Here is a 24,994-nt window from a genome sequence, read left to right on the forward strand (position 1 = left end):
CTACGTTTGTATCGTCTGCAAAAATCAACATTAAACTTGATATACCATCATCAATATCATTTATGAATACAGAAAACAATAATGGACCCAACACTGAGCCCCGAGGGACTCCACTAATAACATTAGTCCATGATGAGCAGTGTCCATTGATTACCACTCTCTGTCTTCTCCTCCTCAGCCACCCCTTTATCCACAGCAGCAATTTGCCTCCAATGTCACACTGCTCCAATTTGTGCAGCAGTCTTCCATGTGCAACAGTATCAAAACCCTTTCTAAGATCCAAGTATATAATATCAAAGTTATTCCCTGCCTCCAGTTCCTTTGTGACTGCATCATAGTATCCAATCAAATTGGTCAGGCAAGACTTCCCCTTAACAAAACCATGCTATGTCCGAGCTATAACTGAAGTCTTGTCTAAATGATCCTGCAGTGCTTCTTTAACTAGTGCCTTCATTAATTTTCCTGGAACAGAAGTTAAACTCACAGGTCTATAATTGCTTGTGTCAGGCTTTGATCCTCCCTTGTGAATTGGGGTCACATTTGCACATCTCCAGTCTGTGGGTACCTCCCCTGAGTCCAAGGAAGCTCTCATAATTATGGCTAAGGGTTTGCTTACTTTCTCTGCTGCCTCCTTTAATATAACTGGATAGATCCCATCCACCCCAGGTGCCTTTCTTGTGTTTATCTTCAACAGTTTCTCCTCCACTTTACTCTCAGTTATTACAAGATTCTCTAGCTTACTGCCAGAGTTGAATACACCTCTGGCATTCCTCTCGCTAAATAACTCCTCATGTGTGAATGTCAATGCAAAATATTCATTTAGTTTGTTAGCTACCTGAGCAGAATCATCAACAGTTGACCGATCGATATCAAGTGGACCAATCTGATTCATCCCCTTCCTTCTAGAGTTTACATAAGTAAAGAACTCTTTGCTGTTTTTCTTTGCATCCCTTGCCAAAGATTTCTCGTACTCTGCCTTCGCCTGCCTAACCTCCTTTGTAACTTGGTTACAGATCAACTTGTATCTATCATAGGCTTCTGTGTCATGTGTTAATTTGTATGTATCCCATGCATGTTTCTTCTCTGCCATATGCCTCATCAGTTCATCTGACATCCATTTAGGCCTAAACCTTGAACAATATTTCTTAATTGGTATGTAAAGCCTAGTAGCTTCCAAGATAAGTTCTTTGAATGCTTCCCATTTTGAATTTGCTGTTGGTAACATCATCAGTTGGTCTCACTGTATAGAATTTAAATACTGTCTCAGTCCATCGTAGTCGCCTTTACGGAAGCAATAACCCTTCCCTTTACCCCTAATGGTAGTTACCTCTTTGAGTAAATCCCACTTCAGCACACTGTGATCACTGCCACCTAGTGGTTCATTTATCTGCAGATTCTTAATGCATGAAGAATCACTGCTGATAATCAAATCAAGAGTATTCCTCCCTCTAGTTGCCTCCCGAACATGCTGATGTAGAAAACAATCATCCAATAAATCCACAAAAGCCTTGCTAGAGTGTGAATGACCAGCCCCCAAACTCCAGTCAATATCTGGGAAATTAAAATCTCCCATTATAAGACTCTCTGATTTACTGGCCCACTCTATTTCCCTGTACAGTTTCTTATTATACTCATCAGAGTCATTAGGCCTATAGCACACTCCTACTCTCAATTTTGATCTCCCAATGCTTATGTCACACCAAACTGATTCGACACTGCACTGTCCAGTGATGTCCATTGGCTTCAATTCCTTGGATTTTATATATTTCTTAACTAATAACATAACCCCTCCTCCCTTCCTATCCAGTCTATCCTTTCTATAGAAGTTGTACTCCCCAAATTCCAGTTCTCCATTCCTTATATCTGTGTGACACCAAGTCTCTGATATCCCAACAATATCTGCCTTTGATGTTTTGAGCAATACCTCAAATTCATCAAATTTATTTACTAAACTCCTAGCATTGGTGTACACGCAAGTATACATGCACCTATTTCTATTCTTAGGTACCCTAACACAACCCATGTGTTTACTTGTACCGCAGTGACTCCCAGCAGTCTCTGAAATATCCTGAATCTTGTTTTTCAGGCTTCTGCTCATTCCAATAGAAGCTGCTCATTCCCATAGACAGAAGGAACAAAGACAGAAAGATGGGTGAAGAAGACACTCCAATGACTGCCATCAAAGACTACATAAATAAGATGGCCTCCAATGAGATCATAAACTATAAGCTCTTCCCTGAAGCAAAGGATTCATGCTTGCCATCCAAGACCAGGTAATCAACACCAGAAACTAAAGGAAATACATTGCCAAGAACTCTGGAATTTCACAATGTCTACAATGTCTACATTGTAGACATAATGCATGTCTACAATGCTACCTGGCTCCAGAAATAATCTAGCAGATCACTGATGGATGCAGGGTGATTACCTAGACAGAGTACACTGACAGACAAGGCCAGATTTCCAGGATAATACATCAGAAGCTAGCAGAAAAAATACCAGTTGATCAAAGAAAGTGTACCGAATTACAAGCAGAAACCTCAGACGATATTACAGACCCCTGCCCACAAACTATACTGTGACCATGCCATAATAATGGACAATATGATCCCACTGAGCAGACCAGACAACCCTCATTGACAAGAAGGAAAGTGCTACCTACCTGATCGACATAGTGGTGCCCAACACCAGCAACCTCCAGAAAACTTGCAAGGAAAAGATTGGAAAGTACACAGACCTAACACAGAAAGTCCAAGAAATGTGGCATATGGAACAAATAATGACCATCCCACATCAACCACTGGTATGCTGCCAAAAGAGCCTCCCTAATAACCTAGCAGCAGTAGGCCCCTCAGAGAACACCTACATGGAACTCCAGAAAGTGCTGCGATCCTAACATTTTTATAACCTATAGGATAGTAAGTGAGTTCCTTGACCAACAGTAATAATAATAGTAACCAGACACACCCAACCACCCCATGCACTTGGTTCCAGTACCCATCATGGATGGGAAAAATCCTATAAAGGAGAAAAAGTTTTATTATAATAATAATAAACCCATGAGTTTTATCGTCTGATCAATGATCGCCAGTATGGATTTCATCAGTGTCGATCCACTGGTGATATTCTGGCTTATGTTACTCATTTATAGACAAATTCAGTGGAAAAGTTCAGTGAAACACAAGCAGTTGCTCTTGACATCTCAAAGGCTTTTGATCGTGTTTGGCACAAAGGTCTTCTAAACAAGCTTCCATCTTATGGTTTGCCAACTGTTTTTTGTAATTGATTATCCAGTTTTCTCTCTGACCACTCACTGAGGGTGATGGTAGATGGCTGTCTGTCTTCTAACTTCTCCACTAATGCTGGTGTCCCCCAAGGTTCAGTTCTTTCCCCCACTCATTTCCTCTTGTATAATAATGATCTTCTTCCGTTGACTGGAAATCCTATCCATAGTTTTGCCGATGATAGCGCATTGCATTCCACCTTCCATTTTGAGAAACCTTGCCCTGCTCAATCAGCTTCAACTTCTCGAATATCCAATATCAATTCCTTAAATTACAAACTCCAGGTAATTCTCCAGTGGGTCAAAGACAACTTAGTTCATTTCAATCCTTCTAAAACTCAGTCTGTAACAGTAGGAATAGCCATTATAATTACTGGGGAGTAACTACACTGCTTGACAAAATTAACAGAACAAAATGTTTTTCATGAATATTTTATTGTGAACAGTGTCACTGTTCACAATAAAAGGTCAGGGAATGACCACAGCATATCCTGGAGCAACATGACCTTAGTTGCTAATGCTCCTAAAAACCAAAAAACAAACAACAACATCAATTTGAATCTATGCCCCCTCAGGTTCTTAATCTCAGCAAGTGGAAGTATCTGCTCAAACCATTCAAGGCTTTGTATACCTCAATCAGATCACCTCACAGGTGCATAGTCTCCAGATGCTGCAACTGACAGAATTTATCCCTCTCCTGGTAAGAGAACCACTTTGTTCTTCTCACCAATCTTGTTACCCTTCTCTGTAATCGTTATAGTAACTCTACATCTTTCCTAAAATGAGGCCTTCAGACCTGTATGCAATACTCAAGGTGTGGCCTGACCATTGCCTGACCATTGACCAGATGCTGCAACTGACAGAATTTATCCCTCTCCTGGTAAGAGAACCACTTTGTTCTTCTCACCAATCTTGTTACCCTTCTCTGTAATCGTTATAGTAACTCTACATCTTTCCTAAAATGAGGCCTTCAGACCTGTATGCAATACTCAAGGTGTGGCCTGACCATTGCCTTATACAACGGTATAATCACCTTTTTGTCTCTGCTAGCAAAATTCCTATATATCATTGACAAAGCTCCATGACCTGCTGTGGCAGCCTATCTGCACTGCTCAGAGAACTTCATATCCTACTGTACAATTACCCCCAGGTCTTTTTCATTCTCCACCTCCCTGAGTGTAATACCATGCAGTTGGTACGTTTCTCTTGGGTTACTGCTACCCATATGCAGTACTTTGCATTTTTCAATATTAAACTTCAGTTGCCACTTCTCAGCCTATCTACCTAACTTTCCTAGATCCTGTTGCAAGTATACTCTCTTTACTGTCATTAACAACCCTGCCAACCTTTGTATCATCTGCATACTTGAACATTAAGCCTGATATATACCTCCATCGATATTATTAATAAATATGGAAAACAACAATGGGTCCTGCACCGAACCCTGGGGCACTCCACTAATAACATTAGTCCACGTAAAGCAGTGTCCATTTATTACCACTCTCTGTTATCTCCCACTCAACCATCCCTTTATTATTGCAGCAACTTTACCTTTGTGCCATACCGCTCCAATTTGTACAGCAATCTTCCATGTGCAAAAGTATCAAAAGCTTTCCTAAAATCCAAGTACAGTGGATTCCGGTTATTTGGGCCACTGGTTAATTGGGGCAGCCATTTATTTGGGGCAAATCTTAAAAAACAGAACCCAATCGAGAAAATAGCCAGGGTTTACTATGCTTAATTGGGACAACATGCCGTTTAATTGGGACAGGAGACCGCAGCACTGGAGATCACCCTACGATTGTCTCCGACCGTACCACGTGGTTTGGTCTGATTTCTGGAGGTTACAGCCATAAAACAATTAGCAGTCACCTGTTTATTGGGTTTTTCTGTTAGTGCAATCTATCATAAATGGGATAGTAAACTCAATCTTATTGAATTTGCGATAATACCGACAACTGGAATTCTGGGAGTTTTTATGGTAAAATATGTTTGCTCTTCCATGAAATTTTCAATCATATAAAAAAATTAATTTTCATAATCTTCTCTTCATTCCTATTTTTAAAGATTCGTAACTTGTTATTCAGTTCTCACTTGCGCATATCGTGTTACTTGCAATTTGTGTGTGCCATGTTCTTTGTTATTGATTGCTTATCTTTTTACTGTTTGAATTTTAACCCCCACCCACAAATGTCAGTGAACAGAAATGTCAACTAGTTAGTATGTACATATTACAGTACGTATTAATTCCGATTTTCACGTATCATTTAATTTTATAATTGGTAAGGTAATAAAGGGTAAATTTGTGCTTAATATATCTTTACTTTTATAGCCTGTGGATAATATTCCTCCTATTTTCGCTAATCAGAATCGCTGTTTAATAGAACTAAAATTCAATTCACAAACATGATCACAATGAACAGCACTTACTACACATCGTATATTGAACGGTACTTTACTTAGGTGACTCCATCGTAACATGATTTGATTGTATAGTGACCCAATTGTAAAGCGGGGTCCATTGTATTTTTAACTTTTTTTTACGTGAAACTTCGGATAATTGGGGCAGCTGCTTAATCGGGCCAAAATGCACTAGTCCCGATGTGTCCCAGTTAACCGGAATCGACTGTATTTGATATCAAAATTATTTTTTGTATCCAGTTCCTTTGTGACCACATCGTAGTATCCAATCAGATTGGTCAGATAAGACTTCCCCTTTACAAACCCATGCTGTGTCTGAACTATTACTGCAGTCTTGTCTAGGTGATCCTGCATCACTTCTTTAACCAGTGACTCCATTATTTTCCCCGAAACACAAGTTAATCTAATGTGTCTATAATTATTTGCATCACCTTTTGAACCACATTTGTGAATTGGAGATACATTTGCACATCTCCAGTCCATGGGGTCCTCCCTTGAATCTATGGATGCTCTCATAATTATGGCTAAGGGCTTCCTTACTTCCCTCGCTGCCTCCTTCAATATAACTGGATAGATTCCATCTGCCCCAGGCGCCTTTTTTATGTTTAATTTCAACAATTTCTCCTCCACTTTGCTCTCCATTATTACAAAATAATTTAGCTCCCTGTTAGAGTTTAGTAAACTTCTGTCCTCTGCTTCTTTATAGAATTCCTCCTGTGTAAATGTAGATGCAAAATACTCATTCAGTGGACCAATTTTTTTCATCCCCTTCCTTCTAGAGTTTACATAAGTAAAGAGGCCTTTATTGTTTTTCTTTGCATCCTTTGCCAAGGGTTTCTTAAAATCAGCCTTCGCTTGTCTAACCTCCTTTGTGATGTGATTGCAGACTAGCTTATATCTGCCGTAGTCTTCTGTGTCACCTGCTAATATATATGTACCCCACACAATTTTCTTTTCTGCCACGAGCCTCATTAGTTCATCTGACATCAATTTAGGCCTAAATCTTTAACAGCATTTCTTAATTGGTATGAAAAGACTAGTAGCTTCCAAGATTAATTCCTTGAAGGCCTCCCATTTAGAATTCACTGTTTTTAAGATCATCAATTGATCCCACTGTATAGAATTCAAAAACTTCCCGACTCACCTTTACGAAAACAAAAACTCTTCCCTTTACCCTTGATGGTAGGTACATCTTTGAGTAAATCTCACAATATTAGACTATGATCACTCTCACCTAGTGGTTCCTTTATCTTCAAATTCCTAATGCATGAATAATCACTGCTGATAATCAGATCAAGAGAATTACTCTTCTGGTTGCCCCTTGAACATGTAGAAAATAATCCTCCAATAAAGCCACAAATGTCTTGCTAGCATACGAGTGACCAACCCACAAGTTCCAGTCAATATGTTAAAAGTTAAAATCCCCCATTACAAGACATTCTCATTTACTGGCCCCCTCTATTTCTCTGTACAATTGTTTATCTTACTCATCAGACTCATTAGGCCTATTAAACACTCCTACTCTCGTTTTTCTTTTCCCAGTGTTTATGTCACACTAAACTGACTGAACGTTGCTGTCTGCCCATGTCAACTGGATGCACTTCATTAGATTTTATATGTTTCTTAACTAACAGCATAACCCCTCCTCCCTTCCTACCCTGTCTATCCTTTCTGTACACATTGTACTCCCCAAATTCCAATTCTGCACTGCTTATATCTGTGTGGCACCATGTCCCTGATATCCCAACAATATTTGCATTTGATGCCTTGATCAGCACTTCAAATTCATCAAATTTATTTACTATACTTCTAGTATTGGTGTACATGCAAGTATACATGCACCTGTTTATACTCTTAGTTACCCTAACTCAGCCCATGTATTTATTTATTCATGTTGACTTCAGCTCTTGAAATCCCCAGCAACTTGCTCTCTTGGCTGCTGCTCGTTACAATAGAAGCAATGCAAGAATCGCTTTTGCCTCTGCCTGCGGCTATAGTTAATCTTTTAGTCTGTGGAAACCCCCCCCCCCAAGCTAGCAGTTTTATGACTCATTTAACACTGCCTTGATAGCATCAGCAAATATTCCTGCACACTTTCTATTTAAGTGTATCTCATCCCTGTAGAAGCACACTCTCCTGTTAGCAAGCACAGACCACACTAGAAAAAATTCTACCCCATGAACCTTGCACAATCTCTCCAAGGCTGAATTTATTGATAAGGCTCTCATCATATACTCCCTCCTATCATGTCTGGATAGAATTGCAGGAACTTTCAAATTCAACCCTAGCTTGTGACTTTTTTTCAACATTGACCTGTACTTATTAAGTAAATCTGCAGATCTCTTACTCTTAAGGTCATTAGTGCCAACATGTACAACAATATCACCATTTGTGCCCTTAAAAGATGATATCTGCTCTACAATGTCATCAACTTTTGCCCCTGGCAGACATACTCTGTCCTGTTGCACCTATCCTTTTTTTTTTGCATAATATATTCCCCATCTCCCTGACAATAGAATCACCAACAATAACTAGTTCCTGTGGGACCAGTGCCTTCTGCCTTGGGGATTGCCTGATGTGAAGGAGTGAGCTCTGGCTTTGAGTTAGGCAGCTGAGAGCTTGATGGGCTCCTCTAATTAATTTCCTTGAGGGCAGGCGCCTCCGTAGCCAGGTGGGAAGGAGCAGCAGTGAGTAGCACACGCTTCTTGATTAGACCGGGGTTCGAGCCCGTCACCACCAAATACGGAGGATGCGGAAAGGTCAGGAATGACCACCGCATGTTCACGGAGCAATATGGCCTTAGTTGCTAATGCTCCTAAAAACCAAATAACAAACTAACCTTGAGGGCATCCACCCTACAACTCAAACTCTCATAGACACCCATCAGAACGCTGAGTTGGCACCTAATTTTCTCACAGTAACTGCATCTAGCACACCCAAAGACATCGTCCTTGGCTAGATCATGTCCTGCTCTAGACAGGTCTGCAAACATTTCAAATTTCTTGCATTTTTTTAGACTGTGATGCATTGGAGAATCGCCCCCTTTGGTTCTCCCCCAAGCCACAGCACTTTGGCTAATCTGTGAGTGTTACATTGCTGCTCTATTTTGGGTAATGATTCCGTTTAAGTACAATTTAATTGACAATGAAATTTAATAAGATTAATAAATTTTACTGATTAATTGATAATATTATACAATACTAAGCTAACAAATTTCTTATACAATGCTACATGTTTCGCTATCTAGTTTTATGTGAAACCTTATGCTGTCTAGTTCTGGATATACATTGAATTGTATAACAATGGCGGCAAGTTACGAAGAGTAAATCTACTGGCACTAAGTATTAACTTTCAAAATTGCTATCCAAATTCAAAATAAACCGAGCTTGACTAGGACTATAAGCTACTTATATAAAATAATTTAAAAAAACAATTAAGTAAATAAAATGGCTAAATATAATTAAAAACTTAGCATTCACCGGAGCTGCAAAATCTTGTTAAACACATGGATATATATATACTATATTTGATGTTATAACTTAAGTCCTAATGTCAAATATAATATCACTTTTGAACATAAATACTGTTATTGAATTACTCTTTCTGTATTAAATATTCTTTCCTTTAGTTTCAATTACTTTTTAAAAACTTTCTTTTCATATTTTGTAGCATTAAGCAAGATTAAACAAGTAATAGCAGAACAGAAAAACTCATCATCACTCAGAGTTATTTGGAAACTTGACTGCAGTGCTCAGAAAGGTGTTGTAGAAAAGTTTCAGATAGTTTATTGTAGAGTGAATAAAGGTTGTCATGATCAGTGCATAGGTGAGTGTATCTATATGTAATGATTGCATTAGCCTTTATTTTTGCAGTGCCCTCACAGTCTTATAAAGGAATTTTGTTCTACAAGATAATTAACTGAGGAAAATGATTTTTGTCTTTGTTTATCTACTGTGTTTGTTTTACACTCTTTTATATGAGGTATATCAATTTTTACAAAATAATGTTTTTTATTGTGTGATAATAACGTTTGTTGCCAGGTATGATTACGGGGTTTTCTTAACTCTTATTTCGCAATATTATAAATTGTTACTTAAGCAAAAATGCATATCTCAGAAATCATTTTCTTGCAGTAAACAATCTAGATGGCTGGTTTACATTCTAGATCAGACTACCACCTTATTTTTTTTCACAAATGTATTTCATATTTCACCTTAATGTTTTAATATAAAATTTAATTCATATATTATGGTTTTATAAGCATTTTTGATTACAATATGTTCATACTTATCAACAAAAGCATTTAATGTATGTTATTACAATGAGTGCCCAGTTTGTTAGGTATACCTTGTCATTCAAGGTTCCAAGTTGGTCTTGTGCAGGGATAGCATTTTTAATTCAGACTCCAGTTTTTTCCTGCACTCAGAAAAATTAACCCATATTATATGGGTGTCCTCAGTAGGAATCCCAGTCTTTCTGCTGATGGGAATGAAATGCTGCATAGTAGCAGGCTTAAATCATAGATTTTAGAACTTGCTATAGATTCCTATCTAGGTATTAGCATTAGCAGGGGCATATGATGCAAGAAAGCAAACTTATGCAGCATCAGCCAAAAAAAAAAAAAAAAACCCACTCCCATTTCACCCCCCCCCCATTCGTTCGAAATACCTGTCCAGCTGGGCCTTAAATTTATTTAGGCTATCAACTTCCATAACAAGGGATGGAAGTCTTCCACCAACCAACTACCCACTGGCTAAAGGCAAATTTCCGCATATATATCCTACATCTGTCTTTCCTCAATTTGAATTTATGCCCTCTCAGGTGATTATTCTGAGCAAGAGGAAGAATCCCATCGGCATTGAGCATGCTCAAACCATTCAAGGCTTTATACACCTCTATCAGATCACCTCACCGGTGCCTAGTCTCCAGACACTGTAATTTGCAAAACTTAAGCCTTTCTTCGTAAGAGCAACCCTTTGTTCCATTCACTAATCTTGTTTCCCTTTTCTGTACTCATTCCAGCAGCTATACATTCTTCTTGAAATGAGGCCTCCAGACCTGTGTACAGTACTCAAGGTGTAGCCTGACCATTGCTTTATACAAGGGAATAATCACCTCCTTATCCCTGCTAGAAAAATTCCTGTATATCATTGACAAGACACCATGAGCTACTCTTGCAGCCCGTCTGCACTGCTCAGAGAACTTCATATCTGCCTGCACAATTACCCCCAGGTCCTTTTCATTCTCTACCCCTGTCAGTGTAGTACCACAGAGTTGATACATTGCTCTGGGGTTACTGTTTTCCATTTGTCGTACTTTACATTTGTCAATGTTAAACTTCATTTGCCACCTCTCAGCCCATCTGCTCAACCTTTCCAGATCCTGTTGCAGCAGCATAGCATCAGTAGCGTCCTTAACAATCCTGCCAGCCTTTGTATTATCTACAAACTTGGACATTAAGCTTGATATACCATCATCAATATTATTTATAAATACAGTAAACGATAATGGACCTAACACTGAACCCTGAGGGACTCCACTAATAACATTAGTCCACAATGAGCAGTGTCCATTGATTACCACTCTCTGTCTTCTCCCCCTCAACCATCCCTTTATCTGGTCTTGGCGCATTATAGCCTTAGTTGCTAATGCACCAATAAAATCCAAACCAAGCCAAACCAAACCATCCCTTTATCCATAGCAGCAATTTGCCTCCAATGCCACACTGCTGAAATTTGTGCAGCTGTCTTCCATGTGCAATAGTATCAAAAGCCTTTCTAAGATCCAAATATATAATATCAAAGTTATTCCCTACATCCAGTTCTTTTGTGACTGCATCATAGTATCCAATCAAATTGGTCAGGCAAGACTTTCCCCTAACAAAACCATGCTGTGTCTGAACTATAACTGAAGTCTTGTCTAGATGATCCTGCAGTGCTTCTTTAACCAGTGCCTCCATTAATTTTCCTGGAACAGAAGTTAAACTCACAGGTCTATAATTACTTGTGTCAGCCTTCGACCCTCCTTTGTGAATTGGGGTCACATTTGCACATCTCCAGTCTATGGGTACATCCCCTGAGTCCAAAGAAGCTCTCATAATTATGGCTAAGGGTTTGCTTACTTCCTTTGCTACCTCCTTTAATATAACTGGATAGATCCTATCCACCCCTGGTGCCTTTTTTATGTTTATCCTCAACAATTTCTCCTCCACTTTACTCTCAGTTATTACAAAATCATCTAGCTCACTGCCAGAATTTATTTCACCTCTGGCATTCCCCTTCCTGAATAACTCCTCATGTGTGAATATCGATGCAAAATACTCTTTTAGTTTGTTAGCCACCTGAGCAGGATCCTCAACTGTTGAACCATCAATATCCAGTGGACCAATCTGATTCATCCCTTTCCTTCTAGAGTTTACATAGGTAAAGAATTCTTTTCTATTTTTCTTTGCATCCTTTGCCAAGGGTTTCTCATAATCTGCCTTTGCCTGCCTAATCTACTTTGTGACTTGGTTACAGACCAGCTTATATCTGGGCGCCTCCTTAGCCAGGTGGGAAGGAGCAACAGTGTGTAACACACACTTCTTGATTAGACCGGGGTTCCATCCCGTCACCACCAAGTATGGAGAATGCGGAAAGGTCAGGGAATGACCACCACATATTCCCGGAGAAATATGGCCTTAGTTGCTAATGCTCCTAAAAAAAAAACAAATAAAAAAAATAACAGCTTATATCTATCATAGGCTTCCATGTCGCCCATTAATTTATATGTATCCCATGCATTTTTCTTCTCTGCCTTATGTCTCATTAGTTCATCTGACATCCATTTAGGCCTAAACCTTGAACAATATTTCTTAGTTGGTATGTAAAGCCTAGTAGCTTCCGAGATAAGTTCTTTTAATGCTTCCCATTTTGAATTTGCTGTTGGTAACATCATCAGTTGGTCCCACCGTATAGAATTTAAATACTGTCTCAGACCATCGTAGTTGCCTTTACGAAAGCTAAAACCCTTCCATTTACCCCTGATGGTAGTTACCTCTTTGAGTAAATCCTGCTGCAGCACACTGTGATCACTGCCACCTAGTGGTTCCTTTATCTGCAGATTCTTAATGCATGAAGAATCACTACTGATAATCAGATCAAGAGTATTACTCCCTCTAGTTGCCTCCCGAACATGCTGATGTAGAAAACAATCATCCAATAAATCCACAAAAGCCTTGCTAGTGTGTGAGTGACCAACCCACAAATTCCAATCAATATCTGGGAAATTAAAATCCCCCATTATAAGGCTCTCTGATTTACTGGCCCCCTCTATTTCCCTGTACAGTTTCTTATTATACTCATCAGAGTCATTAGGCCTATAGCACACTCGTACTCTCAATTTATCTTGATAGCACACTCCTACTCTCAAGGTATCTTGATATAGATTCTTATCTGGGACACAAATGCTTGCAGAGACAAAATAGCTTCTGCAACCATGTGTGTGTCCCTCTTATTAAAAAATATTTTAAAAATATTAAAATAAAAAATATTTTTGCTTATTTGTGAAAATATTTTTTCACAAATCGATGCAAAATTAAAATAATATAAAATACATAACAAAAATTTATTAATAAATTGTGAGTTGTAGTATCCAATTGAACAGTTATGTGCTATTCTTAAACTTTCATATTTAGATTACGGTATAGTTTAGGGCTAAAGCCTCAGGTTACATAAATAGTTTAATTAATGTATAAGTTAATGCATTTGCATCATTTCTGTACATAGCCAACTACATAAGTAGTTATAAATTGGCATCATTAAGTATATCTCATATTGTGAATACCTTCACAATGAGTTATCATGATACTACACTACCTTGAATAAGTAATGCTTCACCATAGGAGAAGACTATTGTTACTTATTCTCAGTGGATGTCATCACCCATACGGCACCGTTTTGGAGCTTATTGATGCCTCATCAGTGGGTGGGCAGGTACCCTGGTGTTTCAGTGATGACAACCCAGTTGCAAAGTATAAATATACAATATGAGAGATGCCTGATGGTGTGGAGTAATTTAGATTATGGTGTTATTCAAGGTAGTGTAATATCATGGAAACTCATTGTGAAGGTATTCACAATATGAGATATACTTAATGATGCCAATTTATAACTACTCTTGCAGTTGGCCATGTACAGAAATGATGCAAATGCACTAACTTGTACATTACTTTCATATTTAATATTGATATCTAAGAGAATTGTTTTAGTTAGTAGCACTTTTGCAGTATCACAAAAATTTCCTTGTCTTCTACTATGTTGATATTTTGTGTTGTGTTGTTCTAGGTCAGAGAACCATTAACATCGTTGATTCGCAAGCAGAAGCTTTTACTGTTGGTGGTTTGAAACCTTTCACAAACTATAAAGTTGTAATTAGAGCATATACAAAGGCTGGCCAAGTAAGTGAAGACAGTGAGCCAGTATGCCAAAAAACTCCTTCAGGAGGTAAATGGAATTATTATTCTCTTTTATGCTGTTTTTTTATTTTAGTACTTGTATTTATATATTTTTAATTTATACATGCAGCTCTTAGACAATTATAAGCAATACTTACATTAATACAAGGACAGACTGGTAAAACCAAGATTCACAGATTGAATAAGGAAGAAAGTATTATGAATAAAAAAGTATTAAATTTCTAACTGGACTTATTACTAATGAGGAACCACTAGTAATAAGGCTAATTATAAGTAATAATAATAAATTTCTATCTATACTCTGTACATTTGGGCCAGAGGAGTTTACACTTCATTATTGCAATTTGATTGCAGCAGATACTTCACTGTATTAGTTAACACAGTAGTGTCCAACCTTTTCCTGTACAGGGGCTATATTAAAAGTTAGATTTGTTTCGCAGGTTCCACTGAGTGATTCGAGAAAAATTATGTTGTTACGTTGTGTTACAGTGTGTTACATTTTCCATATCTTGTTACATGTAAAAGAAAGTTCCCATTTTCATGTTACTGTTTTTTATTTTCAGGCTATAATTAAAAAATGTAAAATTTCCAACACTTTTATGTGCAACAAGTCTATGTCAGTGATTTATTTTTTAGATTTTATTAAAATATGACTTATTTTTGTTTTTTTAAAAAATACCTGACTTTTGCTTTTAAATGCTCACTTTAGAAAATTTACAACCTGAAAAGGATCACTGCTTTTCAATATTAAGGTGAATAAATAAATATAGCGTTACACCTAAAATTGAAAATATTCAGAAAATTTATTAAGTTCATTGCACAATAACATTTACTGAACAAAACTTTTTTGAGATGATTGAGGCTGGATATTTTTAGATAATTGTTCAAAATTTGGTTAAAAATTTTTGACACCAATTCTAAATACAGAATGAAGATGTTCATCTGTTATTCTGTTTCTTTTTAAATATTTATTTGATTTCAGGTGTGAAAAAATTTATTCGCAAACATACGTTTATCCGAACAAAGTAGGCATTTTCATGGCTGCACAGGCTATATAAATATTATTCGTGGGCCAGAGGTTGAATGCCACAGAATTAATAGATAGACTGTGGTTTTTTTTTTTTTGTAATTGCATACAGTCTTGCTTTTGCAATCTGTATATCCATGTCTCAACAGATCACCTCGGGGCCGCAGCCCAGCCAGTGCAAATATTCCACACAGAAATTATGGTGCCAGTCCACTCCTGCAGTAGAGTTGTGCATGTGTTTAAGGTTGTCAACCTTAACAACTATACACAACTCTGCGCAATTATATTGATATATAATTTTGTATATCTCTTTATACATTAAAAAAGTTTTCCTCATAGTGATATTTACAATGTATTCGAGCCAATGGGAGAAGAGGGTGGGGTAATTATATTACTTATTTGAGCCAATAGGAGAAGAGAGTGGGGGGCAATTATGCCACTACAAATGCACAGGTAAATAATTACATAGTTTATTTCCTGATTAGATTTCGATCAGTGCATTATAATGTTAGTATTAGCATTAGCAGAGGCATATGATGCAAGAAATCAGGTTTATACAGCATCAGACAAAAAAAAAAAAAAACCTTTCCATTTAACCCATCCATTCATTCCAAACGTTTGTCTAGTACTGCCTTGAATTTATTTAAGCTCTCAACTTCCGCAACGACAGATGGAAGTTTGTTCCAGCAATCAACTACCTGCTGGCTAAAGGCAAATTTCTGCACATCTATTCTACAACTGTCTTTCCTTAGTTTGAATCTATACCCCCTCAGGTTTGTAATGTGAGCAAGAGGAAAAATCCCATCAGCATTGAGCCTGCTCGATCCATTCATGACCTTATACACATCAATCAAGATCACCTTGCAGGTGCCTAGTCTCCAGAAGCTGCAATTTGCAGAACTTAAGCCTTTCTTTTTTTTTTTTTTTTTTTTTTTTAAAGCACCCCCTTGTTCACACAGCAGTCTTGTTGCCCTTCTCTGTACCCGTTGTAGCAACTCTACATCCTTCCTAAAATGAGGCTTCTAGGCTGGTATGCAGTACTCAAGGTGTGGCCTGACCATTGCCTTATACAAGGGGATAATCACCTCCTTATCCCTGCAAGCAAAATTTCTGTATATCATTGATAAGACCTTATGACCTACTCTGGCAGTCTGTCTGCACTGCTTAGAAATCTTCTTGGTTGACTACAATATTACCCCTAGGTCTCTTTCATTCTCCATTACCCGAGCGTAACACCACCCAGTTGCTACATTTCTCTGGGGTTACTGCTACCCATAGCCAGTACTTTGCATTGGTCAATGTTAAACTTCAGTTGCCATCAGTATCATTGATAAATATACAAAACTGCAATGGGGTTCAGTGTTGGGCCTATTGTTGCACAAAGAGCCGTATCCATTGGTTTCTATGCACAATGAGCAGTATCCATTGGTTACCACTCTCTGTCTTCCCCCACTTAACTTTCCTTTTATCCATTGTAGCAAATTGCCCTTACTGCCATACTGCCCCAATTTGTATAATAGTCTTCCGTGTGCAACAGTATCAAAAGCTTTCCTGAAATCCAAGTAAATGATATCAAAATTATTTTTTGCATCCTGTTCCTTTGTGACCACTTCATAGTATCCAGTCAAATTGATCAGACAAAACTTCGCCATAACAAACCCATGCTGTGTGAATTATTACTGCTGTCTTTTCTAGATGATCCTCAATGCTTCTTTAACTAGTGACTCCATTATTTTCTCTGGAACAGAAGTCAAACTAACAGGTCTGTAATTACTCGTTTGATCCTCTTTTGTGAATTGGAGATATATTTGCACATCTCCAGTCTGTGGGGACTTCCCCGAAGTCCAAGGATGCTCTCATAATTATGGCTAAGGGTTTGCTTACTTCCTTTGCCACCTCCTTTAATATAACTGGATAGATCTCATCTACCCCAGTTGCCTTTCTTATGTTTAACTTCAACAATTTCTCCTCCACCTTGCTCTCAGTTATTACAAAATCATTCAACCCCTGGTTAGAGTTTGATAAACTTCTGGGCATCTCCCCTTGAATAACTCCTCGTGTGAATGTAGATGCAAAATACCCATTTAGTTTGGTAGCTATCTTAGAATGATCATCTACAGTCAAACTATTGATATCAAGTGAAGCAATCTGATTCATCCCCTTCCTTTTAGAGTTTATATAAGTAAAGAAGCCGTTGCTGTTTTTCTTTGCATCCTTTGCCAAACATTTCTCGTAGTTTACCTTTGCTTGTCTAACCTCCTTTGTGACTTGTTTACAGACTAGATTGTATCTATCATAGGCTTCTGTGTCACCTGATAATTTATATGCATCCCATGCATGTGTATTGTCTGCCACGAGTGTCATTAGTTCATCTGATATCCATTTGGGCCTAAACCTAGAACATTAATTATTAGTTGGAACAAAAAAGTCTAGTAGTTTCCAAGATTACTTTCTTGAATGCTTCCCATTTAGAATTTGCTGTTGGTAACATCATCAGTTGGTCCCACTGTATAGAATTAAAAAAATCTCTGAGACCACTGTAAGCACCTTTACGAAAGCAAAAATCCTTCCCTTTAGAGATGGTAGTTACATCTTTAAGTAAATCCCAAATCAGTATGCTGTGATCACTGCCACCTAGTGGTTCCTTTATCTGTAAATTCTTAATGCATGAATAATCACTGCTGAAAATCACATCAAGAGTGTTACTCCCTCTTGTTGCCTCTCTAACATGCTGCTGTAGAGAACAATCATCCAATACATCCACAAAAGCCTTGCTAGTGTGCGAATGACCAACCCCTAAGTTCCAGTAAATATCTGGGAAGTTAAAATCTTGCATTATAAGACACTCTGATTTACTGGCCCACTCTATTAGAATTTAGCATTAGCATTAGTAGAGGCATATGATGCAAGAAAGCAAGCTTATGCAACGTCAGCCAAAAAAAAAACCAAAAAAAAAAAAACCACTTCCACTTCATCCCTCCGTTCATTAGAAACACCTATCCAGCTGAGCCTTAAATTTATTTAGGCTATCAACTTCCACAACAAGGGATGGACGTCTGTTCTACCAACCAACTACACTCTGGCTAAAGGCAAATTTCCGCACGTCTATCCTACATCTGTCTTTCCTCAATCTGAATTTATGCCCTCTCAGGTGATTATTCTGAGCAAGAGGAAGAATCCCATTGGCATTGAGCATGCTCAAACCACTCAAAGCTTTATACACCTCTATCAGATCATCTCGCCGGTACCTAGTCTCCAGACACTGTAATTTGCAGAACTTAAGCCTTTCCTCATAAGAGCAATCCTTTGTTCCATTCACTAATCTTGTTGCCCTTCTCTGTACATGTTCCAGCATCTCTACATCCTTCTTGAAATGAGGCCTCCAGACCTGTATACAGTACTCTAGGTTTGGCCTGAACATTGCCTTAAACAAGGGAATAATCACCTCCTTATCCCTGCTAGAAAAATTCCTATATATCATCGACAATACACCATGAGCTACTCTTGCAGCCCGTCTGCACTGCTCAGAAAACTTCATATCTGCCTGCACAACCACCCCCAGGTCCCTTTCATTCTCTACCGCTGTCAGTGTAGTACCACAGAGTTGATATGTTGCTCTGGGGTTGCTGTTTCCCATATGTAGTACTTTACATTTGTCAATGTTAAACTTCATTTGCCACCTCTCAGCCCATCTGCTCAACCTTTCCAGATCCTGTTGCAGCAGCATAGTGTCATTAGGGTCCTTAACAACCCTGCCAACCTTTATATCGTCTGCAAACTTGGACATTAAGCTTGATATACCATCATCAATATCATTTATAAATACAGAAAACAATAATGGACCCAACACTGAACCCTGAGGGACTCCACTAATAACATTAGTCTATGATGAGCAGTGTCCATTGATTACCACTCTCTGTCTTCTCCCCCCTCAACTAACCCTTTATCCATAGCAGCAATTTGCCTCCAATGCCACACTGCTCCAATTTGTGCAGCAGTCTTCCATGTGCAACAGTATCAAAAGCCTTTCTAAGATCCAAGTATATAATATCAAAGTTATTCACTGCATCCAGTTCTTTTGTGACTGCACCATAGTATCCAATCAAATTGGTCAAGGAAGACTTTCCCTTAACAAAACCATGCTGTGTCCGAGCTGTAACTGAAGTCTTGTCTAGATGATCCTGCAGTACTTCTTTAACCAGTGCCTCCATTAATTTTCCTGGAACAGAAGTTAAACTCACAGGTCTATAATTACTTGTGTCAGCCTTTGATCCTCCTTTGTGAATTGGGGTCACATTTGCACATCTCCAGTCTATGGGTACCTCCCCTGAGTCCAAGGAAGCTCTCATAATTATGGCTAAGGGTTTGCTTACTTCTTTTGCTGCCTCCTTTAATATAACTGGATAGATCCCATCCACCCCAGATGCCTTTATTGTGTTTATCTTCAACAATTTTCCCTCTACTTTACTCTCAGTTATTACAAGATTATCTAGCTTACTGCCAGAGTTGAATACACCAGTATAAGTCTCAAGAGCAGTCTGCACAGCAACACTACATTAAAGGTCAGTATTGGAATATCAATATAGGATGGTAGTTGGATGCCTAGTCTTACACTCCAGTTCATTTCATTTGTATTTGTTGGGGTTGAGGTCTTTGCTCTGAACTCGGTTCAGCTTTTTGATGTCACTCTCCACAAACCACACTAGTATGATGCTTGGTGAATGACATGGAACGTTGGGGTGTTGCTGACTGGGCACTGCCCTAGGTTCTGTAGTACAGCCACAGGCTATATAATGCATAATTGTTCAGATGTCCAAACAGGTCATGGATGTAATAGTTTGAGGCAATGCTAACATTGGAACAGAGCTGAAACAGTCCCATACTATAGATCTGCTTCCACCAGGCAAAATCTACAGCTAAACATGTCTATCAAATAAAAAATTGCAGAGGAGATATCCATCCCAAACTCACAAAATGTGTTGAATATGTTCTGTGAGTTTGAGGCCCCTACAGACTCTTTTATTTATTTATTTACTTATTATTTATTATTTTTTGTTGTGGTACCATAGATAGTCTTACATTTTGGAATAACATCCACCACAGCAAATTCTGGGAGGTTCAGATGAGTTGTATTTGCTCACAATGAAAGATTACTGATATGGCATCCAACTACCATCCGATACTGAAATTCCAATACTGACTTTTAATGTAGTGTTGCTGGGCAGACTGCTCTTGAGACTTATATTGGTGTAGCTGAGTTAATATGCATCCCCTTTGGGGACTTTTGAATAGTACACAATATTTGTGGAAGTAATGTCTGAATACTTGTAATGATATAATTTACATCAAATTGGGCCATTTTTTGTATATAGCAACTGTGTTCACAGACTATCCTCCTCACACCCATACATAAGGGATGTCTTTTTTCTCTTGTAATTTCAGCAAAACTCTTAATTTTTCTTTCAGAACTTTTGATAAAATCAAAAACTTTAATAAAATAATAAAAAAAAACTCTCGCAAATATCTAATTTGATTTCTTTACTGCTAGTCACTTTCACCGGTTAGATATATTCTCCCATGTAATCATAAAACTATATCTGTTTTGTTGAGGTAATTTTTTCATGATGTAAAGCTGAATTTGGCAGAACTGATTTGCAATTACACTTTTTATGCCTGCTGGTCTACAATATTGATTTCTGGTCAGTAGAGCTAATTTATGATCACTCTGGCAAGACTGCTTTTCTTGATAGAATAATCCTTTGTGTTGTGATAAGGTTTCAGGGTGAGGAACACTGTCATTTTACCACAACCAGGGCTGGCCCCAAAATTTGTGAGGCCCTGTGCAAAACTTTTTCAGGGTATTTTTTTAATAGTGATTTTTTAATTTTAAATTTTTTTCAAATTTCGCAGTAATTAAGAAATAATTAATTTAATTTATAAGCTATTAAGGTGAAAATAAAATATTTCATATTATATAAATTGTTTGTGTTTCTGTTATTATTAAAGATATTTATATTGTGTTAATTATTTGCATAAAAAGTGTTTTGTCTTTATAAATATTAATTTCTTAAACATTATCAGTGTACCTATGTAGCATAAGAGCAGTCAATTGTGGTAAGGAATAAAAAATGTATTTTAAAATATTACACATTTTAGTATTTATAATATCACTTTAGTAAATGATACAATACAATAATAATGACTTGTTATTCTTTATAGCGATTTTAATGTCAACATTTAAATTAAATATAGTCTTAACCCATTATTATTTTTTTATTTTTAGCATTCTCTTTCTTTTTTTTTAAATCAATGGAAATAACTGTAATTTTTTTTCTCATTAAACTGAATCCCAATTTATATTTTTTTGATAAATATTTGATTGTAACATGACATCTTATATGTAAGTACTTTTTTCGTAACAACATACTAAATACTAAATAGGTATCGTTACCAGTAAAAACTGGTTGATGAAACACAAGATTTATATCTCAGAAATCCAAGATTTATCCTATGGTCACATATGAGCTACTGTGTTTTTATTGTACTTAATAAAATGGACCTATCATTTTTTATAAATTTTCATAAAATTTTTTGTAATTTGTAAGGATTTTTTATATATTGTTTTATTTTATATATATATTTTTTTTGTTGTTATTCTGCTAGCACCATCTGACCCACCAGAAAATCTTCATGTTACTTTGGCAAGCAGCACGACAATTCAAGTCCAGTGGGAACCACCAAACACTCCTAATGGAATTATTTCTCATTATGAGATTAGGCACTCACCAAATGGAGAGATAAAAATAGAAGCTGAGCCACACAATAAAACATATACAGCATATATACATGATCTTCTTTATTACACTAAGTATAGTGTTCAGCTCAAAGCATGTGTGGGAATACACTGTTCACCATGGTCTGAACCTCAGTTTGTTAAGACAGCAATTGGAGGTAAAAGATAGTTATATTATATTCTGCTCTGTTATAGTCATAATTTAAAATGTTGTTTCACATAATATAATTAAAATAATGTTTATTATATTAATATTAGAAAATGGCTAAATGATGCAAGGAATAAGACTTTTTTTTATCTGCATTAAAAAAAAAATACCCAAATCATTCATATTTTTCCCATCACAAGAATGTGGTCACCCAATTCCACCTATAACTTTACTGAACTCCTTACCTTGCCCATATTGGGAGGATAATTTATTCTAGTGTTCTATAACATGCTTCCCAAAGACATGAGATGCAGTCTTCTATTACTTTCAGGTGGTAGATGACTTTCATCAACCGGTGAAATACCACCACTTTGCTTATTGGAGGCTTGAAGTGGTGAAACCCATGTTTAGTCTCTAGAGCAAAGTTTCCGGCATCCCCCTCCCCTCTCCCCATACTTCTCCTTCAACCCATGCACGGTACTAAGTACTATAGGTTTTGATACCTTTCGTGTTTGGGGTTCTCATAAAAAAAAAAAAAAAAAAAAAAAAAAACATCCCTAAGATGTTATATTCATGCCTCTTGGTTCTTATCTCACTTACAAATGAAAATAAATCAATTTCAATCATTTTAATTATCCATCTCAGGGGCTTTATGCACCCCAATCACCCCACACCATACCAAGGTGGCTAGTTTTCAATCTTAGTATACACATCATATATGCCATTCTTAATATGTTGACTGCCACTCTTCATGAATGTTGTTGCTTTTCTTTGAACTCTCTCTCTCTCTCTCTCAAAGTTTTTTTTATGTAGCCTCTAAACTTTAATGGAGTATTTAAAATGTGATGTGAGATTCCAAATGCTGTGTGAAATGCTGTAAGACAATTCTATTATCTTATACAGATGGACAATGGCACACTTCTCCTTATTTGCAAAGGTCCTATGAATCACAAACAAGACATGAATTTCCTTTGTAGCCAGGTGATTACACTGCATGGTATCATACATGATTACATCATAACTCCTAAGTCTTAGTCTTTTTTACTGAGCCACTTTTAAACTCCTCTCCCAGTAGCTTACAAATAACTTTTGGATTTCTATTCTTCAAATGTAAAACTTTATATTTAATATTATTAGCAGTTTCTAGGAAGCAAGCTTCCTAGCATTAGTCAAAAAAAAAAAAAGCAACAGTGCCCACCTCATTTGTCCATTCCATCGAATAATGTCTAACTGTTCCTTAAATTTATTCAAACCATCCACTTCCAGTCAACCCTCATGGTTCAGCAAAACAAATAAATGACAATGAGAATGTTTACTGCTGTTTTGCAGCATAAACAACATTAGAACACCTATTTCACATATAAAAATATCCACAAGAAGACATGTCAGTTACCAGTTGGGATCATCAACAATGAAATCGACTATATCTGCACCAGTAAACATTGGGCCTTCAGGATTAGAAGGTCTGAGAACATATAGATGAGCCATTGTAAGGTCAGACCACCATCTCTTGAGAATGTCACTAAAGCTCCAGTTAAAAAGAAAAGGAAAAAAAAAAAATGGCAACCAACCTACCCATATGTGGTTGAGAAATTGAGATACCATGTCATGACCAGAGAGTATCAACTCAGCCTAGACTACCGGTTTCAACAACTGCAACACGCAACAGTCAAAAAAAAGTGGACATGGTTCAAACAAGTGGTAACCAAGAGCATGGAGGAAACGATTGAATAAAAAAGAGGAATTCAAAGTGAACATTGGATATAAGACGAAACCTGGAAATTGATTGATGAATGGAAGGCAGCAAAACAGCAGCAAGAGCAAGCAAAAAACATCCAAAGAACAAGCAGAAGCCACAGTCAGTTACCAAGGGCTAGACCACAAAGTAAAGAGTTGTCGAGTTGACAAGAAAGACTGACTGTAACAGAAAGGAACAGAAGCACAGGAAGCAGCAAACAAGAATGACATAAAGACACTGTATCGAATTGTGCAAGAATTAACCAGAACAAGAAGCAACACCAACATCCCTATCAAAGATAAAGCCAGGAAGACCCTGCTCACCAAAAAAGAACAAGATGTTTGCTGGATAGTGCAATTTAAGGAGATTGAACCATCTGGACCCAGCTGTAACCTTTGACTTCAGTATTTCCACCCTCCCAAGTGCACTGGATGTAAACTTGGGTATGATCATGGCTGCAGAGACCAGCAAAGGGATACAGATGTTCAAGAACAAATAAGGCTGCCTGATGAGACCAAATCTCAGCAGAACTACTGAAATATGGTGGTCTCACAATAATACAAGAGCTAACAAGACTGTTGAATGAGTGCCAGAAAACAGAGTGTTCCCAGTGTGTGGAGAAAAGGAGTGATCATCCAACTACGAAAAAAGCCAATATCACCGATTTTAACTACCAAAGGGGCATCACACTCTTCTTTTGATCTCTGGTAAAACCTTTATTGTCTTACTTAAACATCCACAAACGGTGGTTGACAAAACCCTACAAAAAGAGTAAGCTGGTTTCCACCACGGACGATCATAAAGTGAAAAAATTTTCACACTGTGCAATTTATGGCAAATGATAGCAGTAATAGCAGTAATGGCAAATGATGCAAGAAAGCAAGCTTATATAGCATCAGCCCAAAAAAAAATCATTGAACAGTGTGGAATTCTAATGGCTGCTATCAATTAACTTCATAGATTTCAAAAAAGCATTTGACAGCATACGTATGAGAATCATTGTGGAGCATCATGGGAATGCATGGCATCCCTCAGCACTACATCAGTATTTTCCAGAACCTCTACATGAATTCTAGTTGCTGTGTGAAGACCAACACTTGTACCACCAGCTTCTCCAATATCAACACTG

At 37.5% G+C, this 24,994-nt stretch overlaps 1 protein-coding gene across 9 annotated transcripts in view; it reads left to right on the forward strand.

The window, feature by feature from the left end:
* Positions 1–24,994, forward strand: part of LOC150091676 (uncharacterized) — a 480,181-nt gene that overhangs the window by 405,702 nt on the left and 49,485 nt on the right. For all 9 annotated transcript variants that reach the window (XM_090376339.1, XM_090376320.1, XM_090376307.1 and 6 more), the window contains 3 exons: positions 9,374–9,529; positions 14,029–14,187; positions 21,850–22,137. In XM_090376339.1, coding sequence (XP_090232465.1) covers positions 9,374–9,529; positions 14,029–14,187; positions 21,850–22,137 — 603 coding nt within the window. The remainder of the gene's footprint in view (positions 1–9,373; positions 9,530–14,028; positions 14,188–21,849; positions 22,138–24,994) is intronic.

The sequence above is a fragment of the Mastigoproctus giganteus genome, chromosome 1 (assembly GCF_048544385.1).
Source record: "Mastigoproctus giganteus isolate SK-2022 chromosome 1, ASM4854438v1, whole genome shotgun sequence".
Taxonomy (NCBI): Eukaryota; Metazoa; Arthropoda; class Arachnida; order Uropygi; family Thelyphonidae; genus Mastigoproctus; species Mastigoproctus giganteus.